Source organism: Erpetoichthys calabaricus, chromosome 1, assembly GCF_900747795.2.
Source record: "Erpetoichthys calabaricus chromosome 1, fErpCal1.3, whole genome shotgun sequence".
In the NCBI taxonomy this organism is placed as follows: Eukaryota; Metazoa; Chordata; class Cladistia; order Polypteriformes; family Polypteridae; genus Erpetoichthys; species Erpetoichthys calabaricus.
The window spans coordinates 107016265-107036764 of record NC_041394.2 but is presented as its reverse complement, the minus strand read 5'-3'; the positions used below and the strand labels follow the sequence as shown (position 1 = coordinate 107036764).

The 20500-nt window shown below is 37.4% G+C and overlaps 1 protein-coding gene across 1 annotated transcript in view; it reads left to right on the top strand.

The window, feature by feature from the left end:
* Window positions 1-20500, top strand: part of slc15a5 (solute carrier family 15 member 5) — a 94553-nt gene that overhangs the window by 6579 nt on the left and 67474 nt on the right. The window contains exons 2-4 of the mRNA XM_028796428.2: window positions 6040-6262; window positions 12541-12710; window positions 16675-16895. Coding sequence (XP_028652261.1) covers window positions 6040-6262; window positions 12541-12710; window positions 16675-16895 — 614 coding nt within the window. The remainder of the gene's footprint in view (window positions 1-6039; window positions 6263-12540; window positions 12711-16674; window positions 16896-20500) is intronic.

The window sequence follows — 20500 nt, the reverse complement described above, 5'->3', positions numbered from 1 at the left end:
CACTTCAGAATAGGTCATTCATTTGAAGCTAAGCATGTTCGGCCCGGCCAGTACATGGACTGGAGACCACCTAGGAAAAGCTTGTGTTGCTGTTGGAAGAGGTGTTGGTGAGGCCATCAGGTATCGCGTATCCTGTGGTGTGTGTATGGATCCCAATACCCCAGCGCATTCGGATGAGATGTAAAACCGATGTCCTGACTCTCTTTAGTTATTAAAGATTCCTGGGCAACTTTATAAAAGAATAGGTTTTATCCTGGCTAAATTGTCCATCATTGTCTCGTCCATTCTAGCCCCCTAATCATCCCCTATCTCCAATTGGCTATCTCTCTCACCTCTTCACCACCTAACAGCTAATGTGTGGTGATTGTACTAGTGCAATAATGCAGCTGCCATCACATCATCCAGGGTGCTATGCATTGGTGGTGTTTGAAGTGGCTCCCCTCCATCCAATATGGACAGACGTCTGTCTGTTGTTCATGTAAAGTGCTTTGAGTAGTGATAAAAGCACTAAATAAAATATAACTAGTTATTTTAAAAAATGATTATTATCATTAGTAGCTGCCACTAATTCCTGTCACATACAAGAGACATTTTTGGGTGCATTTTTGAGTCCTTTTCAGATTGTGCCTTAATGTTTCCTAATTTGCAGTCTTCTGTTGTTGTCAGGGTTTGTCAGTTAGCTGTGCAAATTATTGCCCACTTAATAAGCAATATACAATATACTGAGACATATACTGTAAGTCAAGTTACTTTTATAGAATTAGAGTGATTTGGGGTAAATAGCCTGTTTTGTTAGTATTGCCCACTTAATACGCAATATACTGAGACATATAAGTCAGGTTACTATTATAGCTATAGAATGATTTGGGGTGAATAGTCTGTTTAGTTAATATTTTCTTATAGATATTTAAACAAACAATGAGCACTTAATATTGTTTTCTGGTTTAATTATAATCAGAAAGCAGTGTTTAAAACCTTTCAATACATTTGTTCTTTGTATTGCAGATATTACCACTCTAGCACCATCTTGTTAGTATTTGATTGCTTGGCTATAATTCATAAAGTGTTCACCTGAATATCAGGTTTGTCGTGATTTCCACAAGAAGTGTTTATGTGCTGAAATTATACAATATGTGTAAAATGTGCCTTTTATTTACATTTTTTACCATTTATATTCAATAGCACATATACTATTTGCTTTATTTATGTATTAATAACACGCATTATTGACACAACTAAAAGAAAAATGTTTAAAAATAACACAGACAACAGGAATATCAAGCATTTTTGGAAACATGTTCCCCTCACCAAAATGTAGAAATTTGCACTAACCTGTTAGAGATATCTGCTTAGGATGTATTTTTGTTACACTATGTGGAATGTGCCGCCTACATCAGAAAGCACACCAGGGTTTTAAGCTGTGTGTAAAATTAATGATTTTATTCTACATAATTGTTGTAATAAAGATCTCCACTTACATTAAAATAGCTCATAAAAAGTAATAAATGACACCGAAAAAGAGGATATACACACCAGTTCAATGTATTAGTGTAAAATTATTGTAGTTTTGTGGTCTGAACAGATATTCAGCCCACATAAGATGTATTGTGTGCCGCAGTGGTCAAGATCTCCGTGGACATGATATGCGTATTTTCTGGTTGAAGTACATAGATTCTCCATGTTTTTTTGGATTTCTTTCCGGGAACTCCTAAATGTCAAAAATCAAAAACTGCATTAGGCTTATTTTCTCATATTTTTCTTCATTTAATTAATGTTCCATCTCAAATAAGAAGATATGTCACATGTATTAAACATAATTTGGTGGAAATCTCCCTTGAAAGAAAGGAGAATGGGTGCAACCTGATGATGAACAAGTAATCCCAAACCTCAGTCCTCCTTTTTTAGGGGAATATTCCTACAAAGGCAGTTAGGGGGTAATGGATGGAATGTTTTTAATCATTTACTATAGAAATATTAAGTGAGATGTTCTGTGTGGCTTTCAGGCAGCTGAGCTTAAATGTGTTTTTGAAATTTGTACTGGAAGAATGTATCTGTCGTGTGGTATAATGTGTGCTATGACAAATGACTGGCATTGCCGCTTTATTGGCTAAGTGACTGCGTTTCCACTTTAGTTTTTAAGTAACTGTGCTGCAAGTCTGAGAAGATGTCTTGTGGAACCTCAATGAAGCAATACTTCAAAGGAATAAGAATAACGAGAGATTAAAATATTCCCAAGGGCACTGTACCCACTGGAAGCTAGTACACAAATGTAAGAATGAGAAAGGCAACTAGTAATGAAAGGTTGGTGGAGTTCAGAAAGCAGTCTAAGGGACCCAAGACAGCTGAAACTACTTATAAATGACCGAGAGACCACATGCACCTGTTACTGTCCAGCATGGGTCAGGTCCCTACGCTTCCTTGAGAAGGAATGGGCAACAAACTTTGTGAATTATTATTTTTGATGTATTCTTGCTCCCCACAATTTTTTGCTCATTTATTTTGTTCAGAATTTTGTTATAATCTATATTGTTACTATCATTATTAGCGTCATCACATCTCTATTTTGTTTACCGCTTTTCTTGCATTAACATTATGCAGCATTTGTCTGTACTGTGGCATAGTGTTATTGGTGACTGCTTCAATTGGCTATAACATGATCATTAGTTGTTATTATGTAAGATGGTGGCGTGCTTTCTAGTACATCCAATCTAATACATTAAAATGAACCTTTAGACCTGGGGCTTAGAATTTTGATGTTTTATTTTTATAACATTTTGGTATAATTTTGTCTTTATGGTTTCTGATCCCAGCCTGACTCTGATTATATAGTACCTTTATCGGAATTCTTTTATCTACATGCTAACCAATACTGGGAATTTTGTTTGTTTGCCATCTAATGTCATTTGGCAGTAAGCCAGATGTGTACTATATGACCTGGGCTATGGGGTTAACCAGAGGCTTCAATTATCTTATAGATTCTGAAAAATAAATTTGGAGATGCAGGGATAAGGGAAAGGTTCTTGGATGCTGATGAAGCCACTACATTGCTTTTCTTCTTTTCAGACTCTTCTAGTACTTTATTTGAAGAAAAATGCAGTGTAATTCAATGAGGTGCCACCAGCCAGCCCTGTATCTGAGTGACCTCAGAACATCTTAAGGCTCTTCTGATGTTAATAGAGACTTGGGAATTGAATAAAGGTCCTGTCATATTGCATTCACATAATCTTAGCAAGCAGGCGGCAGTCACAGCTCATGGCCATGAACTCCAACCTTGAAGTTTGATGTCTCCTAGTGACTCAGTCCAACCAGTCTGTGAGTCACCTCATTAATACCAAACAGACTGGATTTTGTCTTAAGTCGTAAAGGCAGGCTCAGTAAATGTTAAAGCTGACAACCAATGGGCTTTCAGTCACAATACAGCCACAAGGAATTACAGGAAGCATGTGTTTTGGACTTTGCAAAGAGCACATCTGTCTGATACAGTATTTTGTGTTTTATAAACCACAACATAAAAAAAAAAAAACTGGTATTGTATAGCCCTAGCATGATTGGGTAGCATATTAATTAGCTGTCAATAAAAGGGGAGAGTTTGTTATACTTTGGAAATATGAACCAGTGCTTAAAAGAGGTCACAGAGTCATGTAGTTTGTCATTCCCTGTCATTTTTGGTCATCTAATTTGACATCCTCAGGTGAGATCAGCAACTGCAGTCATCAAGTTTGACTAGAAGCCATATAATGTGACCTAACTTGTGACAAGGAGTATAAATGGGTCCATGTGATCATTCAGCAAAGAGTCCGGAAAAGCAATTGATAGGAAGGGTAGCCAGTTTTCAATAGAAAGGAATAAAAGAACATAAAAATGAAACACAGTTGTAGCACTTACAAAGGAAACCACGTCAATAGAGCAGGCAACCAAGGAAGCGCAAAGAATAAGTGACAGATTTAGTTAGACCCAGCCAGAGTTGATGACATTTATTTAAAGTCTTCCCCACGTCTTACTTGTATGTTGTAGGTGGGCATTGCTTGTTTTATGTCTGGCGCATTTATACATATCTGTGTTTGTATGTGTTAATGTATGCATATGCAAAGTGAAGAGGGGAGATGCTGTATTCTAAGAGCTTTCTAATAAATGGGATAATTATTATTTAAAGAAGAAACAACAATAATAAACTTTACCTATTCAGATTTTTAGCTGTTTTAACTTTTTGTGTTGTGTATACCGGATATTAAGTCTTAGTGTGGATATAACCTTTTCCTTTTTTTTCCTTTTGCAGACACACACTGATGCAGCCCTTCACCATCTCCATATGTTAACTCTTAGGTTAAAACAGAAGCAATATAGCCAGCTCATACCATAATTATACTGCAACAACAGAGTAATTAGCACAGTTAATTAATGCTAGCTCACTACATATATTGGCATATTCTAAATGAATGCATTAACGTCATGTAGAACTATTAAGAAGTGATCTAATCAAAGAGAAATTCCATAATGGACACATTTTGAGTACTTTGTCTTCAGCTAATTAGTCTTTATTACATTAAGGTAATATCTTTAAGAGTACAAACACTGGATTGTTTCAGGTGATTTCAGTTTGCCTGAGTTTTATTACCATTCTCTTTTAGGCAAATGAAAAAATAGTTTGGTCTATGTGATCTAAGTTAATAAAAGAATATGAATTTCCTTTCAGTTACATACAGTAATTACCAAGATAATTTCCCTTCTAATGGAGCATGTCAATCAAGAATAATAACTTAATTACAATTTTTTGTCTTGTTTCAGAAAAGTTTTATTACATATGATACATTTCTTGCCCTTCGGTAACATTACATTTATATATCTGTTGGCTTTTTACATTAAAAATTTGAAATATTTTCTGTCAAAAAAATGTAATTTAAAAATATGACAATAAATGATGAAAGGATGCAATAAGAAAAGTTTCCTGCAGACTGCTTCACAAATGATACTTACATTGTGAATAGTAACTCATTTGACGAGAGGAGCCTTGAGGATAAAAAGATTCTTGTGAATACAAGACAAAAGTGAGACAAAAGCAGGTTATAGTGGTGAAATGGGGCCGACCAAAGAAATCAGGATATATAGGAAGGTGCCACGTCCATTTTGAATATCTGAGTCTGAGACTCTGTGTTGTGAAACAGGATTGAAGCTACCATAAGCTTTCATTTTCTTGGAGTAGTTTACATTAACTAGAAAAGTGAAGCCTGGTTCTACATACAGTAGAGTCACCATCATATTGCTGTCTTAGTACTTCCAAATAAACCCCTAATGTCAATTGAGGAAATTACATTTCTTTGCACATCCCAAAGATTAATTAGAAGTTTGTCCCAGATGAGTGAATGTCATTGCGTACATTAGTGGGTCCTATGATGGTTTCCATCTTTTATCCAATGCTTCTTTGAAAGGCATTAGTTATCTATGATCTTAAAATGAATTATAAGATGATTGGATCAATGTATGCCATTAATCAATTGCGTTTTGGGTAATAAGTGAGAGCTTTCAAGTTGTTAGAATAGTCATTATAGAACATGCTAGAAGGTAGATAAGGTGTTTTGAAAGACTGAATATGGTTAATTCAATCCAAACTAACAGAAACAGGCATGTATAAATATTTAGGTTATGAGGTAGATACACTTTTAATTAATTATTCCTGTTTTGTTCTACTTTAAGTCATTCTGAACATTCATATCTCATGTAGGGTATCCACTTTTACAGTTTCTAATTGGACACACCTACCAAAAACCACAACAGGAGCAAGCTGCTTCAAGTTAGCTTTTAGGACTGGCTACATTCTAGCTTAGTTAAATTTCAGTGAATCACAAAAAAAGGGATAAAGTGAAATAAATCACATTACTTGATACTTCCACAAGATCAGTTCCATATCTGGTCTATGTAGTTGCATTTCTGTTAATTATCTCTCTCTTTGATCCAGAGGCCAACTATATTCTGATGTCCTAGTGAAATATGAAGGGCTGTTATTTGAATATTTCACTTTAATAAGCCTGGTCTCTTCCACAGGTACTGCAATGTTGCCAGTGGTTGCCTTCCCTTTTGAAGACTTCTACATTGACACCAACCACATTGTTCATTCACTGGCCAAGACAGAGCAGATGATGCTTTTCTATGTTGGCTTGCTGTCGGCATGCCTGGGAATCGGAGGGATCAGGGCTATCCTCTGCCCCCTGAGTGCCTACAGGCTAAAGCACTACAACCAGCACGAGCTCTTGTCTTTCTTTAATTGGTTAGTTAATTAAAATCCTCTAAGCAAATTTGGTAAACTTATTAAAGGATAAGATGACATACTACCTTAAGCTAAATGTTATCAGTGCTGCTTCAGGCCGAATTATTAATTTGAGGCTAATGTCTTTGTTTGATTGAACTTCACAAGTTAATTACACAACATTTTATTCAGCTTTTAAGTTGGAAATGCAAATACCTGTCTTTAGAGAATATTCTAAAATATAGAGCTTGTTGTTATATCTTAATTATAACATGCCAACTAAGATGACAAACTGTCTTTCCTTATCACTCCCCTCTCTGTATACTTAAACCAATACATTTCATTATTAAAATTTTATAAGCTTATATTTACTGTTGCTTCCCATAAAAGCTGACTACCACAACCCACTAAAGCCCTGTCTCCATGGTGAGAAGGACGTTTCTTAGTAAACATTCAATCCATTTGTTTTAAAGGCCAAATCACAATGTAAATGCTGTGCAACACTTCTACACACTTCTGCAACCATAACACTTATTTTAACTGTGAATGTCCTGACCACATTAAGTACCTGCCAGTGCACTTCATGCTGCCAGAATAGGTTCAAACCCCCTAAATTAAGTGGGTTTGGTAATGGATGAAAAGATAGACAGTAAAAAGTTTTATATATAGAATATATATATATATATGGTGTGTGGGTGTGTTTATGTGTGTCCTGCAGTGGGTTGGCACCCTGCCCGGGATTTGGTTCCTGCCTTGTGCCCTGTGTTGGCTGGGATTGGCTCCAGCAGACCCCCGTGACCCTTTGTTCGGATTCAGTGGGTTGGAAAATGGATGGATATATATATATATAGTGACAGTTTAAAGGTCCCCATGACCCCTTGAACCCTCAGACCAAACGTCAGACACCAGATAAAAGTCCAATTATTATTTATTTTATAATAATAATGTGCACCAAGCACCCTCCACTCCACTATACTCATAAACACTACAATAATACAATCAATAATCAATAAACAATCCTCCACTCCCAGACACGTTTCCACCCTTCCACGCAGCTCAGCTCACTTGTCTGGTGTTTCTCCTAGTCTTTTATAGTCCATGACCCGGAAGTGCTCCCGAACCCCTGTCCATGTGATTTCTCAGCACTTCCGGGTCGGATAAAAACCACTCTTTCTTCATCCCGGAAGCACATCATTCCTTTTGTCCATGTGACCAGGATGCACTTCCGGGTTATAGGGCACGTAGTATTCCCTGAGCCTCCCTACAGCATCTCCTGGTGTTCCCGATGGTATCCAGCAGGGCTGGTTGTAACAACTACAAGGTCCATGAGGCCCTGCTGGAATTCGGGGAACTTCCATCTGGCAGCTTGGAGGTGTTGGCTGGAATATATGGCTGGCCATTCCTCACTATATATGTATATATGGAAGCAGATGATCCGCTGTGGCAACCCCTAATGGGAGCTGCAGAAAGAAGTATATATATATAAAGTATTCACCCCCTTCGAAGTTTTCACATTTTCTTACTACAGAAAATTGAATCACAGTGAATTCAGTTAGCCCTTTCTAACACTGAGCAACAACAAAAAGTACTAACTAATGTCAAAGTGACAAGAGATTTCTGGAAAGTGATCACATAAGTACTCATCTCCTTCAAGTCAGAATTTATTATACTGTATACCCCTTTGGCCTTTGGCAGCCATGATAGCCTTGAGTCTGTGCATACAGGTCTCTTATTGCTGTCTTAATGTATGGGCACAATGCGCACTGGCTGGGGGTCCCAGGAGCATAGGGGCCCACAATGTTTCTAATGTTTATGTATGTTTCTGTTTTGCTATCAAAACAGGGGCTCCATTGCACTACTTTGCCAAGGGCCTATGATGCTGTTAAGATGGCCCATTGGTCTCTGTCAGCTTTGCAAATCTGCACACTGCAGTTTCTGTCCATTCTTCTTTGCAAGACTGCTCAAGTTCGTCTGGCCTCAGAGGCATCATGATTGAGCAGACGTTTTCACATACAGCCACAAATTCTCAATTGAGATCTAAACTCTGACCTGGCCACTCCAGGACATTAACATTATTATTTTTAAGTCATTCTTGTGTAGCTTCGGCTTTATGCTTGGGGTTGTTGTCTTGCAGGAAAACAAATCTTCTCCTAGGTGCAGGTTTCTTGTAGGCTACATCTGGTTTTCCTCCAGGAAACTGCTGCATTCATTTTGCCATCCACTCTCACAACCCTTCCTGATTCTACTGGAGAGAAGCATTCTCACAGCATGATTATGCCACCACCAGGCTTCATGGTGGGGATAATGTGTTTTTAATAATTATATTTTGCAAATTTACATCTGTGCCTTTTCTTAATGATTGACTTAACTTGACTCCAAGAGATATTCAATTAATATCTTCTGACTTATGCTTTTCAATCACCTTCTCACGGAGTTGCTTGTATTATTTTTATTTCATCATTGTGTAGATTAAGCCTGCATACTCGCTCACCACAAGATGGACCTTCCAGTTTCAGGTGCAATTATACTACAATGAATTGAAACCCCTTGACTACAGTTACCAGTGATCTCCATTAAACTAATTATGTGACGTTTAAAACTAAATGGCTGCCGAAGTAAGGATTTAGTTGTGTAATACTTATGAGATCAATTAGTCAGTCAGTCATTCAGTCAATTATTTAGTGTTTTAAATTTGTATTTAATTTAGAACACCTTTCAGAGATCTGCTTTTATTTTGAAATTAGAGTCTTTTTCGGACAAGCAGTGTCAATAAAGCCAGTACAGTATATATATATATATATATATATATATATACATATATTTTATATTGTATAAAGTGCCTTCAAAAAGTATTCCGATCTCCTTCACTTTTTTCATATTTTTTATGTTGCAGCCTTTTGCTAAAATAATTTCAATTTATTTTTCCCTCATCAAACAAAATTCAATACCCCAGAAAGACAAAGCAAAAATGGGATTTTAGAAATTTTGAAGCACCTATAACAGTGATTATAGCCTGGAGTCTTCTTGGGTTTGGTGCAATAAGCTTTGCACACCTGGATTTGGGGATTTTAAGCCATTCTTCTCTGCAGGTACTCTCAAGCTGTTTCAGGTTGGGTGGAGATCATTGGTGGACAGCGATCTTCAGGTTTCTTCAGAGATGCGATTCTAAATTGGCCCTAGTGTGTGCTTGGTGTGTGGGTGTGTTTGTGTGTGTCCTGCGGTGGGTTGGCACCCTGCCCAGGATTGTTTCCTGCCATGTGCCCTGTGTTGGCTGGGATTGGCTCCAGCAGATCCCCGTGACCCTGTGTTCGGATTCAGCGGGTTGGAAAATGGATGGATGGATGGATGTTCAGGTGGGTTCAAGTCTGGGCTCTGCCTGGGCCACTCAAGATCATTCACAGAGTTGACCTTGTGTTGTCTTTGCTTTGTGCTGTATCAATTTGAAGGTGATCCTTCGGCACATTCTGAGGACCAGTAAACTCTGCAACAGTTTTTCTTTAAGGAGATGTCTGTATTTTGCTTCATTCAGTTTTCTCTCAAAGCTGACTTGTCTCCTGGTCCCTGCTTCTGAAAAACAACCCCACAGCATGATGCTGCCACCACCCTGCCACACCATTGCTATTGCACAGATGATGAGGAGTGCTTGGTTTCATCCAGACATGATGCTTGGAATTGAACCCAGACAGTCCACACATGGTTTCATCAAACCACAGAATCTTGTTTTTTATAATCTGAGAGTTCTTTAGGTAGCTTTTTTCAAACCCCAAGCAGGCTTTTATGTTTTGGATGTCCACTCTGCCATAAAGCCCAGATCAGTGGAGTGTTACAGCGGCAGTTGTCCTTCTGGAAGTTTCTATCATCTCCACCCAGGTTCTTTGAAGCTCATTGAGAGTGACCATCAGGTTTTTGGGCCTTACTAAAGACCCTTCTAACCCATTTCCTCAGTTTGGCTAAGCAGCCAACTGTAAGAAGAGTCAAGGTTGTAATTATCATATTCTATTTTAGAATTATGGAGTCAGCCATGCTCTTCGGGAATCTTCAATGTTGCAAATTTTTTTTTGCTGCCTAGTCAAAATCCTGTTTCTAAGCTCTGCAGACAATTCCTTTGACCTCTTGTTTTGGTTTTTGCTCTGAAATACATTGTAAGCTAAATTGAACTGACCACTGAGAAGGTGTACAAACATCTCAAAAATGATCAACAGAATTAGAAGCACCTGAGCCAAATTTCACAGCAGTGAGTCTGAATACTTATATCAGTATGATAATGCAGTGTATTTTTTCATTTTTAATTCATTTGCAAAAGTTCTACAATCCTGTTTTGTCATTCTGGGGTATTGAGTGTTGTTTGATGAGGAAAAAACTGAATTTAAACGATTTTAGCATAAGATTGAAACATAACAAATGTAATAAAGTGAAAGTGTCTGAATACTTTCTGAAGGCACTGTATGCACCGTAAAAAAGTGTTTATTTAATTAAATGAACAAAAATAGTCTAATGATATGCAGTATGAGATGCTATTGCATTAAATTTAATCAGGCTGTATTCTTATAGAATGGATCATTAATTTGTTTTTCTTCTAATTTGTGTAATTTGGCTGTAATGGCTGAATAGATGTGCTTCACAGATGTGTAGTTTTCACTTTAAAGAGTAGTACATATGACTATTCATTTGGCATACCATATACCCATGAAATTTTGGGACTTTTCCAGGGAGAAGTGAATTAACGTACTTATATACATCGTATATCTATACAGTACGGGTACATGGGCAGCTGCTTAACGTACTTCCGTAACTCCACATCCTCTGTATAATTGCTATATTTACAGATATCCATAAACTTACTTGAATGCTGAATGGGATTTAAATTCCCAATGGACTTTATTCTCTGCTGTGTTGATTATATTAAAATATTAAGTAACTGTATAATAAAATCCAAATTTATATTTTACCTACCATACACCTAAACGTACACACTTGAATGCACCCTCACCCTCTCTCAATCCCACCCCTCCACCCTCCACCTTGTGTTTACCAATCATATTTTTCAGACTGTTACAAAAAGGCTAGTTTGACTTCAGTTTGCTCCTCTGTTTTAACCAGATGTTGGTTATTAGGGCTCTGTTTTTTACCTAATAATTGTGTGTTTTTCTCATGTGTTCCAATATCACTTTTCAAACTATTATCAACGATCTTCCTTCTCTGCCTGTTTGATTCATGTTTTCACTTTGATCTTTGCTTTTGACCTTTAGCTTAATTTCCCATGGTTTCTTCCTCTGTTCCCTTAGCTCACGCTCACATCTACTTGAATAACTTTACTCCTCCGACAATATATTTTGTGTCTTTCAGCACACCCTCTTTCTTGTACCTTTAAACACTTCACTGTCTATTCAACAAGGTGTTGTGGCAAAGGCAATTTTTTGGCACCAACCTGACACAGACTGACACCAGAGGCATGGGCAAAATAAACAAAAAGATTTTATTTTTTCTTCACCTGTGGGGCACGTCTTCCCCATAATCCCCACAGGCACAACACAGTCCCAAAAACACCACCAGAGAAAAACACCCAACACACACTCTTCTTTTCCTCCACTCCTCCCAGGGCAGCTTTGTCCTCCTCTTCCTCCCGACTCTGGCGCCCTGAGTAGTGGCTGCAGGCTCCTCTTATAGCCCACCCGGAAGTGCTGTAGGTGCTCGTGTACCTACTTGCAGCTGCACTTCCGAGTATGGCTGTGCTCATTAAGCTGTGCAACTCTATGCAGCTCCCCCTGGCGGAAGCCACGGAGCCCAACCAAGATGAGCTCCGGTGTTCCACAAAAGTGGCCCCAACGCAACCCAGCTGGGCTGCCAACAAAGGTTCAGAGGGACATAGCGTGGCTCCCATGGCTGCTCCCCTGGATCCAGTGACAAAGGGGCATCCCAGCTGGGCATGGGTCCCGGCCATCCGCTGCAGTGTTAATGTTGAAGTTAGAAGATGTGGATGAACTGATACTATTCATTAAAATGAGTAAAAAATACAAATTAACACAAATATTTTCCTTCTCCATGTGATGAAGTGTTCCATAAACAAGATGGCTTAGCTTGTCATGGCAAGGCTTTTTTTTCAATCATCAGCAACATGCTTTCAGCACTATGCAAAATGTTCATCTCAAGTATACAAAATAATATGCATTTCCAAGCTAACCAAAAAACATTCACTGTCAAAGAAATGAATTATTTGCCAAGAGTTAATTTCAATATAGTTTTAAATTATACTTATGAATAAACCCTAACCTAATACAAATATTGTGCATTTTTCCAAGGTTTTACTGGCTTGTAAACCTGAACTCTGCAGTTGTGTTTGTTGGCATTGCATACATTCAGCAGTCTATAGCCAAAAACCTTGGCTTCCTCATTCCTTTTACATCAGTTTTGATGGCTCTAATCACAATCCATATGGTGCGCAACAATTTAATTGTTCATCCTAAGAAAGGTAAGATATGTCAATCATTTGCAATGGTATTTGCATGTTACAATCCCTGCATGGACTGAACTTAGCATGTTAAAAATATTTGATAGTTATGTGTGAGTAGAATTAAATAATAGTCGAGAATGTTCTATAATTATCTGAACCCACTTTATTCAATTATAGGTTTGTGGGGGCCAATTCCTTGTACGGACAATTCTGAATGGGATGTCCTTTCATCACAGGCCACACACACACACACAGCCAAACAAAAGCAGTCACTAAGTGTTGTAGCTGATCTTAAAGTAATATTCCAGAAAAAATATATTTGACTATGTTACTTATTCCATGTAGTTTGTAGTATTGGCCATGAAAAATCTGTAGTCTCATGTTTTAATGCAGAACAGAAGTGACAAGTTTGAGATAATAACCATCTATGGTGACCAACATTGAACAACAGCAAACAATATCAAAAGTATTCATTTTAAAAAAAATCTCACATTCCTCGTGTTGTATAATCTACATGTCAAGTCAACCAGTTGTATGCTCAGAATGTCACAAACACAAGTATTTTTACTAAAATATTGTTAGGTAAACCACTCCCAGAAAACACTCTTATGAAGAAAAATGGAAAGTACTCAGATGTGCCTGACTTTATTCATTTGCTAACATGTAATATCAACAAAAAATGTATGCTGAGATGTCCATCCATCCATCCATTTTCTAACCCGCTGAATTCGAACACAGGGTCACAGGGGTCTGCTGGAGCCAATCCCAGCCAACACAGGGCACAAGGCAGGAAACAATCCCGGGCAGGGTGCCAACCCACCGGAGATGCTGAGATGTATAAAACTAAATATTAAAACTTAAAGAGAAGCAACTTAAAACATTATCAGGAAGACAATATGCCTCACAAATATCTGAGATGCTTCGACAAGCAAAAGTTCCATTCAAATGTGCAGTTTCACGCACTTCTACTAAGTATTCCTGAGGCTACTCCAGTTGTGGCTCACTACTATAAATATAAATATAATGACTGACTTGAGGAATGGTCAGAATATTTTTACAAAACCAGGAGAAAGTCGTAGTCTGGAAACAAAAAAGCAAAGTCATTGCTGGAAGATCGAAGAAAAATTATCGTCAAAACCGAAACACTAACGAAAGTCAAATAGTACAAGCAGTGTTCAATAACAAAATCAAAAAGTAAGTCACACGTACTGAAAATCTGGTGGTGATATTTATACAATATCTGCACATAATGACATGACCAATTATGCACTTGCCATAGTAACAGAAAACACTAACCTCTCAACACAAAAATTATGGCAAAAAATTATTAACTTTTAAATAAACTAGTAAATCACAGACCAGAAAGCAGAATTGAATATCTTGGGTTCAGAAACCCCTAAAATGAATTGATTTCAGTTTGAATCTATAAGTAAAACTTCAAATCATGAGATAGGAAGGCTGGTCTTCAGTTCAAATGCTCAGGCACATCTGAGCTTGATTCATTTTTGTTCATGAAATGCTGTTTATTTAACAATAATTTAGTAAAAATTGATGCGTTTGGGATGTGGTGTGCATACGACTGGACAACTTAACAAGTGGATTTTGCAACACCGATCATGTGAGTTTTTTTATGGACGTTTTGGGTTTGTTTGCTGTTGTCCAGCACTGGTCACCATAGACATCTATTCTATTAGAAACTTTCTTATCTCCATTCTGCATGAAAACTTGAGGTTAAAATTTTTTCTTGGCCATCACTTCAAACTGCATGGGGTGAGTAACATATAAAAACATTTTTACGTGGGGTATTCCTTTAACAGACACGACTCTGAGGGAAAATTCTGAATAACTGATGGAAAAACCTGCACAAACCTGGAGAGATTATAATAACTATACAAATAGTAACAAGATTTGGAATTCAAAGGCAGTCTACTGGAGCTGTGAGGCAGTAATGCAAAACACTGAATCACTGTATAATTAAAGGTTCCAGTTAATTAATCTACAATTTATATATTAAAAACTTTTTATGCAATCAAATCAAAAAAAGAGCTAACACTCAAAATTTTCTCCCCAAAAAAGAAAAACTAAATATACCTAAAGATTAAAATAAAATCAATGCAAATCTGAAAAATATAACAAGTACTTGGCAAGTTTGTACCAACATTGGGTAATTTATTCTTCATCTCGTCCATCCGTTTAGCCTGATGACTGAATCGAGCTATCCATTCAGTTTCTACTCCAGTTCAGGGTCACTGTAGTCGGTGTGTACAACGGCAGCCCTGGGTTCAAGACGGAAGCTGACTTCATTACTTTCATAGTCCCTAAAGTCTGTTTAACACCTCACAACATAATATGTCATTTGCAGTCTTCTATATCAGATTAAATTGCACCAAAATCATTGCAAATTGTTGAAAATATGTACTGCAGGACGCCTTTATCAAATAACTTTGTAATAGTTTCGAGAAGATAAAATTATCATGTACAGTAATTCATTTTTTCTCTGTATTACTTTACTTCATTATTGGAATCATTTTGCTTCTCAGGTTATAATGTATTGCTTACATTAACCCACACTTTCTTGTCTTCTTCTCTTATCTGCAAATTGTATTTTTTTCTCAAATAAAAAAAAACAGTATTTACTCTATATGGCTCATTTCACACAGCAAGCGCGACTTTGTATTCTATGTACAGTACATAATGAATGGACATTAAACCCTAAAGGACAAGATATAAATAGTGGGAAGGATAAACCAATGACAAAAATTAAAATGTGCTGTCTTGACAATGTTAGGTTTAGAATGCAGTAGAGAGGCCTTTAGCTGAATTGTGAATGTCTGAACAGATGGAGCTTCTCATACAAACGCAGAGGGAGTCAGTTCCAGAGACTGGGTACCACACAACTGAACGAGTATTTAGTAAGGGCAGTGCAATATGGTCTTCAAACATGTGTCATTTAAAGACTATATGACAGAAACAATTCTGTCCTTTTCAAGTGTCTGATAACTTTCACATATCTTTATTACTATTGCAAAAAATGGCAAATGAGTGCACAAGCTTAAACCCCTCAGTCTTAAGGGTTTACAGTTTATGTGCTCATTTTAATGGGACCTTTCCAAGAGAGATTCAAGATGAAGGATATCCTGCAGTCAATCAGTTGTTAATTGAATCTCAGATATTTATATAATATAATATAACCCTCTTTATGACTGTTTGCATTTGTTGTGATGCTTTCTTTTACTCCATTAATGAGCAGCAGCACAGTGAGCTTGATTAACTGGAACTGATAGCCTTCAGTCAATTTAAGCACTCAGAAATCACATTCTGTTGTGGTTTAACTAGTAACACAATACAAGAACATATTTATAAGTTTTACATGGTTTTGCTGGACATGAATCCCCGGCTTATGACTGGATGTTTTTTCTGGGACCCCAAAATCCAAAAGACATGTCTTTTAGGCCCATTGTGAGTGAATGTCAAAATGCGAGTGCTTCGTCTAGGGTTGCAACATGTCCTACCCCTGCTACCAGAAAAAACAATGACTCCCTACAGGCCTGTATTGGAATGCGTGGGATTAGAAAATAAATTGATGGATGTAATTTATAATAAGGTGACATAACTAATGGTTCAGTAACATAGCGGTTAATAAATCTGCCTCACAGATTCTGAAACTTAACTTTGTTTCAGATCAAGCCAAGATTTAATATTTATAACTGAGTATAAAAGCTTGAGTTAAACCATAAACCAGTTTCCTAATTTAATAGTTCTTTCAAAAAGCACCCTTTTATGTGCAAAACAGGTTATAGCCAATTCGGAGGACTGATATTCCTAAACAGGATTTTGTAGGCTTAGTTTGTTTTATATGATTTTTAAAGCAATTTAGAAAATCAATGTATTCAAACCTGTATTCAAATCACATATAAAATAATATTGCATTAAACAGGTCAATTTGAAATGAGTGGACTCAACAGCTTTGCTTTTATTCCAGGACAGTCGTTACTTTCAACATTTGGTGTATTCCTGAGTTCTCTGAAGCTGGGTTGTCTTCATTATCGTTACATAACTGGAGAGTTGACTAGCTGGTTGGATTGGGCTAAGGAGAACAATGGAGGCTGCTATAGCGAAACCCACGTTGAAAACATCAAAATCTTGGTCAAGTTGTTCCCATTATTTGTGCTACAACTTCTATATCGTGCTACTGTTACTCAGGTAAGACAATAAAATAACATTGTTTTATTATTAATTCAAAACACAATAACCCTACAATATGAATGAATGAGTTGAGTAATAATTTAGTAGTATTATTAGCATGTGTACAGAATACAGTGAAATTCATTTTTGTATGTCCTGCAAAGATACACCATCTCACCACTCCCTGACAACATGATAAACCAGAATTCATTCAAATAAATAATTATTTATAGCTGCACAACAAGTTTCTGCTTCCTGAACACTGTTGGGTGCTGATCACCGATATCACATCAATTTACCCATCACGTACCATTTCAGAGAAATCTTCAGTTTTGTCATGATTTTTTCTTATATTTGTATCCAAACATTTTCGCTCCCGTAAGTGACTTATCAACAAGGGTTTGTGCAGCCTGGGCATGTCCAGGCATGGAATCAGGCCAGGTTGGAAGCTGTTCTGTGGAAGTTGACATCCTGGGCATGCCTGAGCAGGTCTGAACGAGCTTGACGCTGTCTCAGCATGCTATAAAGGTGGCTTGCATACAATGATCCTGCTCATTTGGTTAATATAGATAGTCAGTGTGTATGTATAGTATCAGTATAGTAAAGTATAGTGTCTATAGCAATTAAACAGTAAGTAAGCTCGATGCTATAGACGTTTTGGTGTCGGGTGATATGTCTCGTCAATGTCGTAACAGCCGCGATACATTCTACTATATCTGTGGCGAATATACACTTGTGCCTCAGAGACGTTGGATGGTTGCTCTTATGAAGAAAGCTTATAATCTGTATTTTGGCTGCAAAACTGGTGATCAAGACAAGGAATAGGCACCTCACATTTGCTGTGCGACATGTGCTGTCAGTCTGAGAGCCTGGCTCAGAGGCTTTCGAAAGATGATGCCATTTGCTGTTCCGATGATATGGTAAGAGCAGAAAGACCATGTGACGGACTGTTACTTCTGTTTGTCTTCTGTTTGTCTGGTTTCTCTGGCAAAAACAGGAAGTCAATTGAATATCCTAATCTACCTTCAGCAATGAGACCCGTGCCACATGATGACAGTCTTCCAATACCGAAACCACCAGAAGATTGAACCTTAGACGAACCAGATGAAGAAACTGCAATGCAGGGTACCAACAGTGACATTGATTTTGAACCGTTCTCATCAGGCAATCCACATCTGATAACACAGTCTGAATTGAACAATTTGGTCAGAGATTTGGGTCTGTCAAAAACAAAAGCCGAGCTGCTGGGTTCGAGACTGCACGAATGGTGTTTGCTGTCAACAGGTACGAAAATTTCTGTGTTTCGAGGCAGACATCATGATATAACCAAATTTTTTGCACAAGTCATCAGTCTCTGTTTCTGTTGTGACATTGAAGGATTGTTCTCGGCCTTGGGTTGTGATCACAACCCGGAAGATGGAGTCTCTTCATCAGTTCATCAATGTTAAGCCTGAAAGCTGTTCTGCTACACAATGGCAACGTTTATCCTTCAGTACAGTGGTTTTCAAACTGTGGGGCGGGCCCCCCTAGGGGGGCTTGAAGTAACAAAAAGGGGGGCCCGAAGATGTGAAAAAAAAGAAAACAAAAATCAAAAATATGAAAAATACATCTATTGAAACCAACTCAAATTAACTTAAACTACATTCTGATACTAGAAAAATAAATATAGAGTTAGATAAATGTCGATAAAAGTTAAGTAGGTATAATAAAATATGCATCTATGATATATCATTAATTAAAAAAGAACAAATTGGTATTAGTAGGCTCCTTTCAAAAAAAAAACTAGTGGGGCATGATTAAAACTGTTATGAAAACTCGGTTCGCATATACTTAAAGGTTGAGAAACGCTGCTTCAGTACCTGCTGGCTATCCAGCACACATGAAAGAAACGTATGAGAATATGAAACTGTTGCTGAAGCACGTCCAGTATAGAAGGTACAACTGGAATATCTGTGGAGATCTTAAAGTTGTGCCAAAGAGTCGCACTATTCTCAACAGAACTGGCCACTCCGTAATAAGTTAGTTCCAAGACAGAAAAATGTGGCACATGAATTGCTTGTCGACCCAGTAAAGATATTTTTGCCTCCTCTTCACATAAAACTGGGACTCGTGAAAGCACTGAACAAGGAAAGCGAAGGTTTTCGTTGTTTAAGACAGATGTTCCCAAGAATAACTGACGCCAAGATCAAAGAGGTCATTTTTGTTACCCCCCAGATCAGACATGTTATGAGTGACAAGCGGTTTGAAGATCTGTTAGTTGAGCTGGAAAAAATTGCCTGGAAAGCCTTCAAAGACGTTATTGACAATTTTCTGGGCAATTACAGAGCTCCAAACTACATTCAGCTGGTAGACAAACTTCTCAAAGGATACAAGACATTGAAGTGCAACATGTCACTCAAGATTCACTTCCTCCACTCACACTTGGACTTCTCGGTGCTGTCAGTGACGAACACGGTGAAAGATTTCACCAGGACATTGATACAATGGAGAAACGATACCAGGGCAACTGGACTCCGTCAATGCTTGCTGACTACTGTTAGACACTGCAACGTGATGCACCAGACAATGAATACAAAAGAAAATCAGGAGCAAAACACTTTTAATTCTGTTGAATTCAATAGCTTATGCAAAACATAAATGTGACTAAATACGTTACTGTCAGTAAACATATAAATGTCTATTTCTCAGAGTTCCTACGTGATGCAGTAAAACTATATTTGTGCATACCCAGTAGGTATCTGTCACAATCGACAAAAACTTTTCAGGAAGTAAGAATTTTCAAAAAAAAATTTTGTGCGGTGTAATTAAAGTTTATTTAATAGACAATACGACGGGAATGTTAAAATTTGTTTTAAAGCTTGACTCTTCTAGCACTGCTATAATTTGTATTAGGAAATTGTTTTGCTGCCCAAGAACTAGTAATTAAGCTAATTAAGGCATTTTGAGATTCCGGGGTTTAGGTGGGGTTTTTATAAACCTGTTTTATGTTGCTGTGAGTCTCAGACGGTTACAGATTGTTGTCCATATTAAAGCCAATAGTCCACGGCCAGATTAATGACAGGCTTACCCTGCCAGACCTAAGAGAGTGGGGTGTCGGCACATGCCTATAACATACAAAAAAATTATGAGATTCTTTTAATTTTTTTAAAAATAACAATTTGTAGCCCTTTTATTTAAAGGAACCAATAAAAACCTAAAAACATCTGGAGCTTGTGGTCTAACTCAGTGGATTCACAAAGTTGGGCTCAACTCAAGTGGCTTGAGTCTTCTGTTAAAGCGTATTAAGAAATGTGGTGTAATGGGAAACAGTGTTTCAGTAGCACCTTGTTACTTTAACAGCTTTATTCTTCCAGTTTGTGGATAGCGCTGTTACATTCATTATAGACGTTCAAGATGGAATAGCGGCTCACATTTAACAAAAAAAAAATCAAGAGAAAGATTACAAGTTTTCTTTAAATGACAAATCTAATAGGTTGAGTGGAATGGTTTGTTCAAGATAACATAATAATAAACACAAAGCAAAGAGCAGCCATTAGACGTAAAAGAAAGTGAAAATGCCAACATCAAGCTAAAGTTTTGCTGTATGGATTTGCATATTTGCTTATTGAAGCTGAGCCCTTATC